The 16,453-nt window shown below is 41.4% G+C and overlaps 1 protein-coding gene across 28 annotated transcripts in view; it reads right to left on the reverse strand.

The window, feature by feature from the left end:
• The window catches only part of Grk4 (G protein-coupled receptor kinase 4), a 74,594-nt gene extending 58,673 nt beyond the window's left edge, over window positions 1-15,921 (reverse strand). For 26 of the 28 annotated variants that reach the window (XR_010057407.1, XR_010057403.1, XR_010057402.1 and 23 more), the window contains exons 1-4: window positions 15,682-15,816; window positions 9,796-9,888; window positions 5,807-5,919; window positions 4,802-4,876 (exon numbers count right to left, since the gene is read on the reverse strand). Coding sequence is in view for 19 of the 28 variants with exons in the window: in XM_006251359.4 (XP_006251421.1) it covers window positions 4,802-4,876; window positions 5,807-5,919; window positions 9,796-9,888; window positions 15,682-15,733 (333 nt within the window). In the remaining 9 variants the exon portion in view is untranslated. Of the gene's footprint in view, window positions 1-4,801; window positions 4,877-5,806; window positions 5,920-9,795; window positions 9,889-15,681 lie in introns of those variants that run through there. The other 2 variants (NM_022928.1, XM_063273522.1) reach the window with 2 other exon arrangements.
• Window positions 15,922-16,453: the final 532 nt, after the last annotated feature.

Consider the following 16,453-nt stretch of genomic DNA (forward strand, 5'->3'; position numbering starts at 1 on the left):
AGCAATTTGCTGAGTATGGACATGTTAACAATATTAAGTCTTTTGATCCATGAACATGGAATGTTTTCTCATTTAGATGTCATTTAATTTCTTCAGTGTTTCATTACTGAATATACAAAAGTTTTATTTATTCAAATATATCTAAGCATTTTTTTCATTATTGATGAAAATATAAATGGATTTTCTTAATTTGTTGTTTTTACTTACTAATGTATAAAATTACAACAAAATTTTGTACATCTAGTATCTATGAGCACTTATTTGTTAGCACTAGTAATGTTTCTTGTTTATGTATATGTAGAGTCCTTAGAATTTTCTCTATATAAAATTACATCACCTCAAATAAGATAGTTCTATTTATTCCTCTCCAATCTGGATACTTGCACTTTTTTTAATGATTAAGTTGGATGTGAATAGGTGATTTGTCAGCAAATGCCTGTGCACCACTGTGTTCCTGGGACCCTTGGAGGCCAGAAGAAGACAACAGATTCTCTTGTGTAACTTCTATAACTGGAGTGACAGAAGGTTGTAAGTCACTGCGTGGGTGCTGGGAATCCAAAGTACATGGCTCTAGGAGAGTACCAATACTCTTCACTGCTGGACCACCCCTCCCCACAGCTTCTATTTTTACTTCTTTTTCCTATCTTACTGCCCTGGGTAGAACCAACACAAAGGAACTTCAAGTCAAATCTCTAGCTCAATCAATGAAACAAAGAAATGATCTTGCCTTTTCTTAATCTTAGAGAGAACATGTACCTTTCACATTTAAATGTGATGTTACCTGTATTTGCTGATGTCCTTTATCAAGCTGAACAAGTTCCATTCCAATCCTAGTTTGGCTAGGAGGTGGCACACGCCTTTAATCCCAGCACTTGGGAGACAGAGGCAGGCTGATTTCTGTGAGTTTGATGCCAGTCTGGTCTGGAGAGAGAGCTTCACAACAGCCAGGGCTACACAGAGAAACCCTGTCTCAAAAAAAAAACAAAAACAAAAACAAAAACAAAAACAAAAACAAAAACAAAAAAAGAAAACTCCAAAAAACAACTAACATTCTAGTTGTTTAAGGCTTTTATTATAAAAGGATGTAGATTGCCCAATTCTGTTTCTATATCTTTTTTTTACAAATTTATTCTACCAATATTGTATATTATACTAATTTGATTTAGCATACTAAACTAGTTTTGTAATCCCAGAAAAAAACCCTACTTAGCTTTTAGTTATTTACTTAATTATAAAAATGAAAATTGGCTTAATTTTAGTATTTGGGAATCCCGAGTGATAGGATAATGAGCTCTTACTTTGTTTAAATGAAAATGCCTCAGAAAAAATAAGGTGGAGGCCAGAAGAAGGTTCACTGGGTAAAGATACTTACTGTACAAACCTGACAACCTGAGCTCAATCCGTGGACCCTACATAGTGGTAGAAGAACCAGCTCCATAGAGCTGTACTATGACCTCCATAATATGCCATGGCACACACATATGCACACATCATGCACACACATAATAATGAATAAATAACTTAAAAATACCTAGATGTGGGGGCACACACTTTCTTCTTTTTTCTTTTCTGTATGAGTACACTGTATCTGTCTTCAGTCATACCAGAAGAGGGCATCAGATCCCATTACAGATGGTTGTGAGCCACCATGTGGCTGCTGGGAATTGAACTCAGGACCTCTGGAAAAACAGTCAGTGCTCTTAACCACTGAGTCATGTCTCCAGCCTTTAATCCCATCATTTGGAAGGCAGAATTAAGTAGATTTCTGTGAGCTTGAGGTCAACCTAGGGTAAGCAATTCCATACAGCCTGGGCTAAGCAAGCATCAAAAAAGAAGGCTGTGAGATGGCTCTGTAGTTACGAGCAATAGCTACTCTTCCAGAGGACCTACCTGTGTTCGATTTCCAGCACAACCATCGGTAACTCCAGTCCCAGGGGATCTGATACCTTCTGTGGGACACTGCATACAAGTTGTGCACAGACATACATGCTGGCAAAACACTCATACACATAAAAAATAAAATAAGGAGCTGTAGAGATGGCTTAGCAACAGGTTTGGTTTCGAGCACCCACAGGGCAACTCACGACCATCTGCAACTCCTGTCCTAAGGGACACTCTTCTTAACCTCCAAGGGCCCTGCTTGACCATGGTGTACAAGCATACATGCAGGCAAAACAAACGTACACATAAAACAAAAATAAAAACTCAAAAAAATGTTTTTAAAAGGTGAAAGAACAATCAAGGAAGATTTCTGACATTAACCTCAGGCCTCTACATGCACATGCAAACGTGCACTTACATGCACTTAAGTAAATACATACATGTATATCACACACACACAAAAGGAAAAGAGAGGTTGACAAACGTCTTTTACCAAATGCTGTAGTTTGAGTATCTCATTTCTCTAAAACTCATGTTGAGATTTAATTGGTATTTTAATAATATTGGGATCTATGCTCTTTAAGTACATGAATACAGAGCCTTTTTGAATGGGTTAATATCTGTCTAGAGCAGAGGTTCTCAACCCTCTTAATGCTTTCAATCCTTTAATACAGCTCCATAAGTGTTCACCCCAACTATAAAATTATTTTCATTGTTACTTCATAACTGTAATTTTGTGACTATTATGAATTATAATGTAGTATCTGATATTTCCAAGGGCATTAGGTAACCCCTGTGAAAAGGTCTGTTGACTCTCCAGGGATTGCCAACCACTGGAATACAGTGTGGACTTGCCCCTTCCTACACTCGCTTTTTTGCCCTTCTCTAATATTATCTTTAAACTTTGTATATCTTTTTTCTCTTTTGTTGTTTTTTGATACAAGGTATCACGATATAGTCCTGGCTAACCTGGATGGAATTTACTATGAAAATTAAACTGGCCTCAAACTCTCACAGATCTGTTTGCTTTGCTTTGCCCCCCAAGTGCTGGGATTAAAGATGTACCAAAAACCAAAGAAAAAATATTTAAAAATTATAAAAACTATTCAAAACGAAAGATAACAGTAGATAAAAGCTTGATTTTTTTCCTTCATTTTGTATCTCTTTTTTACTTTGGTTCAGATTTTGTGTAACACTATACATAAGCATGTAAATCATTGATACCTAGCTTGCCTCATCCCTCTTTTAACACTGAAAGCGAAAAAGAGTATTCTACCGACAACTTTTCTATGCCTAGTTCCAGAAAGAGTATTCTACTGACAACTTTTCTATGCCTAGTTTCCAGAAAGAGTATTCTACCAACAACTTTTCTATGCCTAGTTTCCAGAAAGAGTATTCTACCAACAACTTTTCTATGCCTAGTTCCAGAAAGAGTATTCTACTGACAACTTTTCTATGCCTACTTTCCAGAAAGAGTATTCTACCGACAACTTTTCTATGCCTAGTTTCCAGAAAGGACCCTGAAAGAACCAAACATTGTCCTAAACCTGCTGTCACCTGGACTCCAGAAATAGCAAAGCCTTCCTGACCTATTACTCTATGATAAAAATGACACCCCACCCCTAAATAGGTCAGTCATCACTAGAGATAGACTGTCCCCGCACGTGGTAAGAATTTGTCTGAAGTCACTTTACAATAGCAGAATTGAGACAATGATCAATCCGCCAGAACATGCATGACTTCATTATACATTCCTCTTGCCCCTTGGTGCCTGCCCCAGTTCTTCCTCTATTTAGACCTAAAGCTCATATCACTACACAGATGGCCTGAAGTGCTTAATTTACGTCTTCTTCAAATGTCTATTTGATTAAAACCCTTTGTCTTCTCTCCATTAAAATTACTTTCTTTGTGGCGAATGGGCACTATAACATGTTAGGACATACCCTGCACTCCATGTCATGTCTTTGCCATAGGACCCTAGTTGTATTAATATGGTGATAATTAGTAAATCAAGAGCAATAAAAACAGGCTGGAGAGATGGCTCAACAGTTAAGAACACTCATTAACTGCTTTCCAGAGGACACGGGTTCAATTCCCAGCATACAGATGGCAGCTTGCAACTGTCTGTAATTTCAGTCTCAGGGGATCTGATGCCCTCTCTTGGTCTCTGTGGTCACCAGGCATACATGGCAGTGTGCAGACAAACATACCACCTCAGAAAACTAGCGAAGCATTCTAATGTGATAATATATATTATATATATAATATGCATATTATATATATATGTGTGTATGTGTGTATATAAAGAGAAATGTATAAGCCAAGTTCCTGATATATAGACAGTAAAGCAGACAGTAAAGGATCTGAATGGCTAGGCATAGTGGCACATGCCCTCAATCTCAACAGTCCTTGAGGCAGGTAAACATATGTGAGTCTAAGGCCAGCCTGTAGGCATAGAAAGTTCCAGGCCAGCCAATGCTATATAAAGAAGGTTCCCTGTCTATGTAGGTGTGGATAACTTGATTTAAAATAAGATAGAAACAAACAAATAAATGGATTTGTTTTTTTAAGAAGAAATAAAAATGAAGATTTATAAAAACGAAGATTTATAAAAACTTTTAGGAAAAATGTTATTTTTAGTTCAAATTAGGCAAATAAAGTTCCTCAAATTATGTTCTGCTTCGGGAAACAATTAAATTCTTTGATTCAATTTTCTAAGAGGCTTTTTTCTTAATCTAAACAAAAACACAAAAGAGAAACAGTTGTAAAAAAATTAAAGGCTTTAATACATGTTATATTTTATCCAAAAACTGAAGAAGGAATAGGACGAGGGGAAGGGGGAAGAAGGAGGAAGGAGAGGAGGAGGGAAGAGGAGAGAGGATGAATAGTAGAAGAGGAGGAAGAGGAGGAGAAACCATACCTCTTTGAAGAATCTACTGTAGATGGATAGTCCAAATTCTCTTTGTTCCTCTTCGATGGTAACTTCATACTCTGCCTGATTGGAGCGATTAGGAAAAAGACACAGGTTAGTGATGCTACTCACGACAGCATTGCATAAAGCTTTAAATTACCTGACCTATGAACTCATAGCACACTCAGAACCCTCAGAGCATTCTGTGGATTAAATTTAAGTAGTTCTCTGAGGATGTAAGAACAATACTGGGGTAAAAATGTCAATGAGGGTGGGTGAGTTAATGTCCATTGTCGATTTGACTGGATTCAAGCACACCACGGAAATATATCTCTATATGCTTCTATGCGTGTTTCTAGAAAGCATAAACCAAGCAGGAAAGACCTACCCTAAACGTGGATGGTACCCTCCCACAAGCTGGAATCCCAGGCTACATCAAAACAAGGAGAAAACAGAGCTAAAGAGATGGTTTAGCAGTTAAGCACACTTACTGCTCTTTCTGAGGACCAGGTTTAGTTCCCAGAACCCACATAGTGGCTAACAATAATCTTTAACTCCAGTTCCAAAGGAACCATCTTCTGGCCACCAAGGGCATCAGACATACATATGGCGCACATCCACGCAAACATGCAGATAGTCACATTTAAAATAAAACAGTTTTTAAAGGTGAAAGCAAGATGAAGAGCAGCGCTCATCTCTTGCTGCTTTTTCATACACAAAACTTACTCACCAGGAGCCAGGAAGGTTATGCATGCCTGTGACCATGGTAGTCAGGAGCTGGCAGCAGAAGGACTGCTGCAAGTTTAAGGCCAGGCCAGGCTACACTGTAAGAGCCCTGACCTACAAAGTGAGGTCCAGACTAGTGTGGGCTACAAAGTGAGACCCTATCTCAAAAACAGAGAGAAGGAGAAAAGGGGGGGTAGAACATCAAAACAGCTACCAACTCTGTCAGGCCCAGTTTTAATATTCAAAAGCACAAGACTGCACAGTGCAGTCCTGAGATGGACCACTCACCGCTGCATCCAAGAATTCAATGCACCTCTTTAGATCTGGTTTCGTATTACAGAATTGTCTGAAAAGAAGTCTTCCGATTGGCTGTTGGTCACAAAGACTGCTAAAATCCTTTTCTGGGTAAAAGGGAGAAACAAGCATAGTAGTTACTACCCACTAAATGCTGTTCTCAATCTACATTGTTTTCACTTAATAAAATGAAAGTAAAAAATAGTATCTATATTATTATTTCTAAGCTACTGCTTACTAATTTAAATTGAGTCATCACACATTTAAAGATACAAGCAGGCGTGGCAGAGACATCTGAATCGGTAAAGTGTGTCCTACACGAGCATGAGGATCTGGTTTTATGTCCCCAGCACCAACATAAAAACCTAGGCATGATGGAGTGTTCCTGTAACCCCAGGGCGGATTTCAGGGGTTCCCTGGCCAGAGAGTCTAGCTGAATTGTCAAGCTCCAAACTCAGTGAGAGACTCTGTCTCAAAAAAACTAATGTGGAGATGATCAAGGTAGATACCTAATATTGCTGTCTAGCTTCCACATGCACATATGCAGACATGTACATACACACAAATATACATACATATACATACATGCATGCAGGCAGGCATACATACATACACACATACAACAAACAAAACTGGAAGAACTAATTGGGAGGCACAAGCTTATAATCCCACCATTCTAGAGGCTGAGACAGGAGGACTATCTATACATTCAAGGCCAGTCTTGGTCACATGATGAGACCCTCTCCCAAAATAAAAAAATAACCCACAACCAACAGACAGCCAAAGACACCTAGAACTTGTAAAGATTTGTAAAACTTAACTTGAAATAGAGTATTCTCTAAAATGAAATATATAGGAGATAGATAAGCCCTAGGAGTGACCATCTACAAAGAAGGCAGGGGCATGAAGAAAACTTTCTACTACTGCACTCGCCCTAGGTGCCTGGAATAAACTGCTTATGTAGCAATGTACTAAGTCAGAATGTTTAAAACCTCTCTCCATCTTGATTCTTGATATTTTTATACTTGCAAACAAAATTTAAAATAATTATGATTATTGATTTGTTTATTCTTTTTATAATTTATGATTTTAACTCTCCCTTTTTTTTCTTTTCATAGAAAATATCTTATTCCTTGCATCTCCTTACCTCAGTAATATTGTTCTGAGAATAACGCTCTAATGTTCTAGCACTGTGTCAAGAAAAGTATAAAACAAAGATGTCTAGAACGAGTCAACCTTCAGCAAGAAAGCCATGTTCAGCAGCAGAGGATGGCAGATAAGAATAAAGTCTAAGAAGATGTAACAGTGAAACGCATTACTTAGTTTTGTTAGACAAGGTCTCACTATGTAGTCCTGGCTGACCTGCAACTTCCTATGTAGCCCAGGTTGGCTTCAAACTGACAAGAGATCCACCTGCCTCTGCCTCCTGAATGTTGGGAATAAAGACGGGTACTAGTGTATTGGCCCATTATTTTGTACACTGATAAGTAACAAAAGAATAGAAGGAAAGGAGGAAGGAAAGGAATGGAATGGAGGGAAGTAACGAGGAATGGAGAGGGACAGGAGGAAGGCCTGCTGCTCTCCTAGCAGTAGCTATGCTGGTTGTTCCTTGTCAACTGGATACAAACTTCCTAGATATATCTAGAAACAGGAAATTTTTTCTTTTAGATTTATTTTATGTTTACGAACATTTGAAAGTCAGAAGCACTGAATCTCCTGTAACTGGACTTATAGATCAAAGATTGTGAGCCTCTGTGTGGGTGCTGGGAATTGAAGGTCCTCTGTAAAAGCAACCAGTGCTCTTAACTACTGAGCCATTTCTCTGGTCCCAGGAAGAGAGAATCATAATTTAAAAATGCCTCATAAAATTGGTCCATAGATATGTCTGGAGGCCATTTTCTTGATTAATGATTGCTATAAGTGGTCCCACCTCTGGGCAGGTGGTCCTGGGGTCTATGTGAAAGCAAACTCAGAGAGCCATAAGCAAGCCAGTAAATAGTTTTCCTCCATGACCTTTACTTCAGTTTTTACCTTCAGGTTCCTATCCTAAGTCCTGCCCTGACCTGCCCTGTTTCCCAAAAGCAGCTCTAAAGGTGAAGAATTAAGGTAAATGAACAAATCATAATAAATCCATCCAGTAAAAAGTTTATTAGTGGGGTTGGGGATTTAGCTCAGTGGTAGAGCGCTTGCCTAGCAAGCGCAAGGCCCTGGGTTCGGTCCCCAGCTCTGAAAAAAAGAAAAGAAAAAAAAAGTTTATTAGTATCAGGTAATTCTGGGAGTCCAGGACATTCCTGTTGTAGATCACTGGGTCTAAGCAAGGGAGCTAGGGAGCGAGTTCAGTAGGCAGAGTGCTTTACAGCATGCACAATGCCCTTAGGCTCCATCCTTAGCATCATAGATACCACATATGGCAATACATGCCCATAATTTTAGCACTTGAGAGATAAAAGCAAGATCAGAAGTTCAAGATCATCCTTGTCTACACAGCAAATTCAAGGCCAGCCTGGCCTACATAAACATATGCCTTAAAAATAATTATCTAAATAAAGCACTGAATTGTGCACATTTATTCATTTATTTTTACAAGTCACCATTTAATTCTCCAAGGTTAGAAGGTCAGGTCAAAGGAAACTCTGTTCCCCCTGCAGGAGAAGAACCGAAAGGTACTCTGAGTGTCCAAGCCACTGACACTCGTGGTGCTCCCTAAACAAGGAGTTCATTGCCGAGACTCAACACTGCCTCTTCCTCTTCGCTCTCCTTATTGATGGCACTGCCTGTGGTTGGTTTTAACAGAGGCCAGAATCATCTTTAGAGCCATTCTTCTGGCAGCCATAGCTCAGCTTGAGTTGGTTCTGGCTGAGCTGCTCCTGTGGTTGCTCCTCAGCTCCTTAAGAGAAGAATCCCTCTGCTGTGTAGAGAACAAGAGAGCTCAGTCTTCACTTCCCTCCACAACGGGGCCAATGAGGAAAAGGCTTCTCTTTGCTCTATCTTCTCTTGAAGTATGTGAGGGCACTACCTCCTGCAGACTGCATTCTCAAGTCCAGAGCACGTTCACCACGTCACAGCTCCACTGTCCCCTAGGAGGACACCATGTGTCCCCCTAGCACGTCCTTCAACACAGGCTTCCTCTCAGGAACCTAACTCAGGCTGAGCCCTATCCAGAGTAGTGAGTGCAAAGACTGTCAAATAACTTCTTCTAAGTTATCTGGACAGCAGTTTCAGAAGTCAGGAAATCTTTGAAAATGGGCAGCCTTAGATCTCTGGCTTTCAAGTGCCATGAAGCAGACAAACCAAAGGAAGCACAGGAAAGGGCCTAGGACTGTGGTCATGATGGCTACTTTGCATCAGCTTAGGCACTTGGACTTAGGGCCAATCAATTCCCAGCCCAGTGGAGAGTTCACAACTTCAGCTCCGGAGACCCAACACCCTCTTCTGGCCCCACAGGCAGTGCACTCATGGGCACAAAGCCACACACGGACATATTTTTTAGATTAACTTGTTTTTAATTTAGGTATAAGTGTACTTTGCCTACACATATGTCTGTATACTTGTGCACAGGGCCTGAGGAGGCCAGAAGAACATGTCTGGATCTGGAGCTGCAGACAGTTGTGAGTGTTCATGTCACTGTTGGGAACCATATTTGGGTCCTCTACAGGAGCATCCAGTGCTCTTAACCACTAAGCTAATTCTGTTGCCTCAATATATACTAGTTTTTACTGATGAAAAAGTCAGCAATCATCTTTCATAACTCCATCTAGAGCCTCCATTACACACAAAAGACTAATGAAGTTATATGAAAACTTCATCAGAAAACTTGTGAAGCAAGAAGAGCTGAAGAGGGGTTGGGGATTTAGCCCTGGGTTCGGTCCCCAGCTCCAAAAAAAAAGAACCAAAAAAAAAAAAAGAAGAGCTGAAGAAGGAGTAACATGTAAGTGATGACGCGACGTCAGGCTCTCCCACACACGGAAGCACTGCTTACTCACCGATGGAGTGTCGTAAGTCACTGCACATGCTGACTGGGGGCAACTTCAGGAGCTCTCTCCACTTTTTACTGCGACCAGTCTTTTTGGTAAATCCTGTAAAATTTGAAAAAAATAAGGATTTAGATTTCAAATTGTGTTTTGGTTTTATTTTTGAGACAGGATCTCACTATGTAGTCCAGGCCTTAAATAGGCCTTGAATTCTGGATCCTTCTGCATTAACTTCATTTTAGGGTCACACAGCTATGTCAACCTAGCCAAAAAACGAGGGTGGGGAAGTTTTTCTTTACTAAAATGTTATCAATATTATATATACATTTGTAATAAAAATTATCCTATTTTTAATACTATTTTGGGTACATAAGATAAATACAAGTAAGATAAATATAATAATTTGTCTCAAATATATATCAGTCTAGTGAAGTATAAAATTCTGCAGTCTCCATTTCCAAATTATATCTAACATGACATACTATACACTGCTACTTACAAACATTGGTTCAGCATTATTAAAATTATACATCTATATTTATTTTTAAACAAATATTTATGAAATACCTATCTACCATGTATCAAACACTTTCAAAGCACTGGGAGTACAATGGTCAATTAAACAAAACAAAAAAGAGTTTGGGGGTGGGGTGGGATGGGGTGGGGTGGGAGAGTTCACAGGTGAAGTTGCAGGCCTCTCCTGTAGAAACCTGAGCTTTACTTCCAACACCCACATTCGGTAGCTCATACCTGTAACCTCAACTCCAGGAGATCCAATGTCTTCTTCTGCCTCTACAGACACCACAGACACAGACACAGACACAGACATACACACACACACACACACACACACACACACACACACACACACACACACAGAAACACAGACACAGACACACAGACACAGACACACACACACACACAGACACACACACACACACAGCAAGGGGAAGTAGAGACATACACACAGTATTTTTTTAAACTCTTAAATGTGTGGATGCCTGTGTCCCATCCCCAACAAAAATCAAGTCCTACCTCTATATTCTTTTTAAAATTTTTTAGATTTTATTTTATATGTATCATTGTTTTGCCTGCATTTATGTACATGCACCATGTGCATGACTGGGATCCATGGAGGTCAGAAGAGGTTGTCAGATGCTCTGGAACTGGAATTATGGATGGTTATGAGCCTTTCATAATTCCACAAAACTTGGTGCCAGGAACCAAACCTAGGTTCTCTTGCAAGAAAAACAAAGGTTCTTAACTGCTGAGCCATTTTTCCAGCACACCCACACCATATTCTAAGTGAGGGAGAAAATATTATAAGGCACACAATGTAAGTAATTAGATAATATGGTTAACAGTATGAAATAAAATTGAAGGGAAAAGGTGGAAGATGCTATTGTGACTAGGTAGTATTAAAGGAGACCTCCCTATGAGGAGGATCACATGCAGACAGACTTAAAAAACATGGGGTAAAGGCCTCTGGAAGACTGGGGAAGAGGGCTGTGTTGGTTAATTTTTTCGACACAAACTATAGTCATCTGAGAGGAAGGAACTCCAATTTTAAAAAATGCTTCCGTAAGAATCAACCTGTAGGCAAGCCTGTAGGGCATCTTGATGGAGAGGGCCCAACCCACTGTGCATGGGGCCACCCCTGGTCACAGTGTTTCAGAAGTTGATACTAGGATAGTGTGGCATTGCTGTGACAGACCTGACCATGTTGTTTTGGTGAAGATTGTGGAAGGAACTTTGGGACTTTGGGCTAGAAAATCCATTGAATGTTGAGAGCTCAATGACCTATTCTATAAGAGCTTGGACGATAAGAAAGTTGAGAGGAGTAAAGACAATGGAGCCTAGCTTATGAAGTTTTAAGATTTCTAAAGCAAAGACTCTAGCAGATCATTTGTGTGAAGACTCTGTGATGGCTGGTCAGCCGAAGCTCAAGAATCACTGTAATTAACAAGAGACCCAGATCACTGAAGTAAAACCTCTGCTTTGATGGGACAGTGGAAGTTGGTCAGCTGCGGCTAAAGAATCAGCTAGAGAACAGCATCACTGAGGTAAAGTCTTATGGCATGCTGTGTTCCAGAAGTAGCAGCTGAACTTGGGAGTGTAAGACTCAGACAGGTGGTACCGGTTTTGAAGGTGTGGAGTAGTCACAGAGAGCAGATGAGGCTTAGTGTGGCAGGGCAGGATGGCAGGGCTGGAGTCCTTGAAGGCCCAGAAGAGGCTACTGATGAAAGTGCAGCCCAGTTGCAGCAAGAGCCCCCAGCAGTTTTGGAGATGCCGTGGGATGGCCAGCAAGAACACAGAGCAGAGCCAGCCAGAACCTCAAAGAGAAGCTGCAGAGGGCAAGGCTAGAAACTTGCCCAAGCCCTTTGGAGGAGCCCAGAAAATCATGAGTAGATCCCACACGTTAGACACTGAATTATTTACACAGTTAAATTTGGTTTTGCTTTGATTTATTCCATGCCATGGTTCTTCCCTTTTGAAGTAAGAAAGTATTTAACTTATTTATTTTACAGGAGCCCACAACTGGAGAGACATTATATTTTAAAAGTCTTTAAACTCTTAAAGACTAGATTTTTTTAAAAAGAATTATTTATGTATGTATATGAGTACACTGTAGCTCTCAGAAGACAGCATCGGCTCTCATTACAGATGGCTGTGAGCCACCATGTGGTTGCTGGGAATTGAACTCAGGACCTCTGGAAGAGCAGGCAGTGGTCTTAACCACTGAGCCATCTCTCCAGCCCCTAGATATTTTTTAAATGTTCGAATTTTTAAAGATTGTAGGACATTTTAAGTTTGTAGAATGTTTCATATTGTGATATCTTTATTAATGTGTGATCTTGGGGATTAACAAGAAATGAAAAATAGTTGCTTAACAGTGATCTGTTTGTGCCAGGCAGTGGTCTCAAAAGCCTTTAATCCCAGTACACAGGAGACAGAGGCAAGTGAATCTCTGATTTCGAGGTCTACAGAGCGAATTCCAGAATAGCCAGGGCTACACAAAAAAACCTACCTCGATACCCCCCCATGACCCCCGATAAAAGGAAAACAGATTGAGCAAGCCAAGAGGAGCCAGCAAACAGCACTCCTCCATGCTTCTGCATCAGATCCTACACCCAGGTTCCTGCCTGTGTGAGTTCCTGCACGGACTTCTCTCAGTGACAGACCGCCTGGAAGTGTAAGCTGAAACAAATCCTTTCCTTCCCAAGCTGCTTTGGTCATGATGTTTCCCCACAGCAATAAGTAACCCTAAGGAGGACAGATGCACTCATGATGAAGCCAGAATGGGGAAAAGGGCTAACCTGCAATGAATGTTTTTTAAAGATCTGTTAAAACTAAAAGTTTCCTTAATCAAAGAAATTAACTCTTTAATCTCAAACATTCTGAGACAAAATTTTACTGTCACCCAATAGTGTAACATAACTTTACCTGTCAACTAAGACTCAGAAAACTGGGAGGAAGAAGACTACATTTCCTTGAGGTCTTGTGAGCTGTCTGCCATGCAGTGGTTTGAAAACCTGTGAAATATATGAAAAGTAGCTCTGCTACACCAGATGAGGCAGGTATAGGCCCACAGGCTCTTTCAATCATCCTGTGCTCCTCACATACTCTATGCAATCTTGAGACTAGAAGCTCTGAATTCAACAGCCCACTGCCCAGAACACCTTATGTTAACATGTTAAAAACACTCATTACTTTCCCTCACAAATTCAGCCTTAAAAAATAAAAAAATTAGACAAACATTAATAAGCACTTGCCAGTGCCAGAGACTATGCATGCTGCTGCATCGGCAGCAGCCCCATCCCTCATGTCAAAAGGCCCCACCATACAGACTAGATCCAGCGTCCAGAATGGATAGCACTGGTCTGACCTTCATAGGTATGCCCAAGGAGAACAAAGTTTGACACTGAGTGTAAGTCCACTGCCTGTTTTGGTGTTCACAGACAGGTGACCTTCTTTGAGATCTCAGGCCTCTGGCTTCCAGAAAGATTGCTACTGTGGAATTTAAATAGGCTTACTCATCTAGCTAGATGTCAGGCTCATGAATAGGCCTCTGTATCCCTTGCCTCCTTTTTTAGGGTATGGTTTTCCCACATCTCTGGAAAATTCCCCCCATCTATTTTCCTGAACAAGTGAGGGAACAAGTTTAAGTGGCAGGCTTTGTTTGTCTCTCTCCCATCCCCGTTTCTCTACGATGCTGGGGATTTAATCAGAGTCTTACACAGGTTAGTCAAATGTTCTGCCTCTGATGCACCAGCTTATAGTTTGTTGTTTTTAATTTCTATTCCTGACGCTCAAGCTAGGTTCAGTCAGTGAAGGGTTTAGAACCAAGCCCTGGAAATTTGTTCTTTGACACACACACACTCTCTTTCTCTCTCTCTCTCTCTCTCTCTCTCTCTCTCTCTCTCTCTCTCTCTCTCTCTCTCTCTCTCTGTGTGTGTGTGTGTGTTATCCATATGCCATATGTCTTTGCTTCCCACAGTTGGGATTATAAGCACCATGCCCTGGTTTTTTGCATAGACGTTGGTGATTGAAACCAGGTTCTTGTGGGTTTTTAAAATATCTACACCATTATTTAATCTCTCCACCATTATAATAAAACCTAATGTAATACTCCCTATTCTCAGACACTGTACCCAGATAGGAAGGAAAGAGAAACTTAAAATTCATCAAATTTTATTTCCACTAAGAATCCCCTTTAAGGACCAATTGGAATTTGGAATGAGAGACAAGAACAGTCAACTGTTTACTGAGAGAGAAAAGAGTGCATACTTCCGAGGCTGTCCTAACTGCCTTAAGAGAAAACCAAGGGGCTGGAGAGATGGCTCAGGGGTTAAGAGCACTGACTGCTCTTCCAAAGGGCCTGAGTTCAATTCCTAGCAACCACATGGTGGCCCACAACCATTGATAATAGAATCGAATACCCTCTTCTGGTGTGTCTGAAGACAGCTACAGTGTATACATATGCGTAAATAATTCTTAAGAAAAAAAGAAAGAAAGCCAAGACCTAGTTCTCTTCCCACTCGTTCTGTTCTTACTTTTAAGTATTATTTTGAATAATAGTATTAATTAAAAAATATTGACAGATGGCTTTTTTGCATTTGTTTGTTTGTTTCTTTGATTATACCTTTAGTCTCCACTACTCCATAGTCTGTAGTCTTGAAGCCTAGACTGCCATTGTACTTAGGATCTTTCTGCATCAAGCCTCCTCTCAACTGCCCTAGCTCACAAGGATTTCAAATCCCTTAGTTTGGTATCTAATTCTGGACAACACTCACTATAATTTAAGAAATTTCTTACAATGTTTCTTTTTAGTGTTTCCAGTATTGAAAATAGTTATATGTTCCAATTAAGATTCTTCTTCCTGAAAATCACTGGGGGCATAAATGGACTTGTAATGGCGCTAAAAACAATTTTTAATAGGAACAAAGAAACAAACAAAAAAAGATAAAAAACATTTCTCTGTTACTCGTTAGTTTTTCTCAAAGAATATACTTCACATTCTGTAAGGTGAACACACTGAAGCTTCGTAATAGCATCTACTTCCCAGGCACTTTTGCCCGGGTAATCAAGAAACCCTAGAAAGTGTGCAATGCATACCTTTCCATACTCTGTCTTTCAGATTAGCAGCGCTGAGAATGGAATGGAACTTAAGCCCCTAGTGCTGATTGAGTAGCCTAGCGCTACTGTTTAAAAACACAACAAAAGTTAGCCCAGAATCATTTGTTGACACCAGCAAGCAGCAAATCCAACTCAGAATTTGTTCTAGTAGGATCAAAACTCCCTTATGTAAAGGTTCCACAGAGATCAGGATTCTCACAAAGACTGGAGCTCCTAGGAGGCGCTACCTGCGGGGAGACCAGGAGCCTGGGGTGCACCCACCTTGACGAGCCTTCAGCAACAAAGTGTTGGCCATGAAGTTCTCCAGTTCCATGATCCCCCGCCTGCGCCGTCGATGCCGCGGTTTCCGGCGTCGAACTTTTCTGGGTCCAGGCAATTGAGGCAGGGAAGGCTGCCGGGGAGGAGATCCTAACGCCACTGGTGCACCCTCCGGGCATCCCTTGTCCTTTGAGCTACAGGGCTTCGGGATGCTTGACCGCCTCTGTCGCCTCCTCCTCCGCCTCCTCTGGCGTCGCCACCACTCCCACCAAGAGCGCCGTCGTCGCCGTCGCCGTCGCCGTCGCCGCCGGCGCTTAGTTAGGACAAGGGGAGGCTCGAAACGGACTCCAGTCCTGTTGTTGTCCGGGCGAGGGGCCTCCGCTATCGGCGCCGACCCGCGGTAGGTCGAAACCCTCCCAGCATCATCGCCCAGGCCCAGGGCGCGTAACTCTCACTTTCCTCAGTGCTGGGTCCTGGGCGGCACTCAACCTTCGCCGCGCCCTACCCCACCGAGGAGCTTACTAAATCGAGAGCCGTCTCCGGCGGCGACGGCTACAGCAGCCGCCGCCGCCGCGGCCGCCAGTTAACTCACAAGACAGCTGGGCCCCGGGTAACGGTTTTCCTCCAGAGGGAGCCCGAGAGCTCCCCTCGGGGCGGCTTCTGAGGAGACTGTGGCAGCTCTCGGGACACTACAGATCCCATGAGGCCCAGCGCCAGGAAGTCAAGGAAGTGTGGCCTTCTGGGAGTTATAGTCTATTTTTCCAGTAAACTAGAG

The sequence above is a fragment of the Rattus norvegicus genome, chromosome 14, assembly GCF_036323735.1.
Source record: "Rattus norvegicus strain BN/NHsdMcwi chromosome 14, GRCr8, whole genome shotgun sequence".
NCBI lineage: Eukaryota > Metazoa > Chordata > Mammalia > Rodentia > Muridae > Rattus > Rattus norvegicus.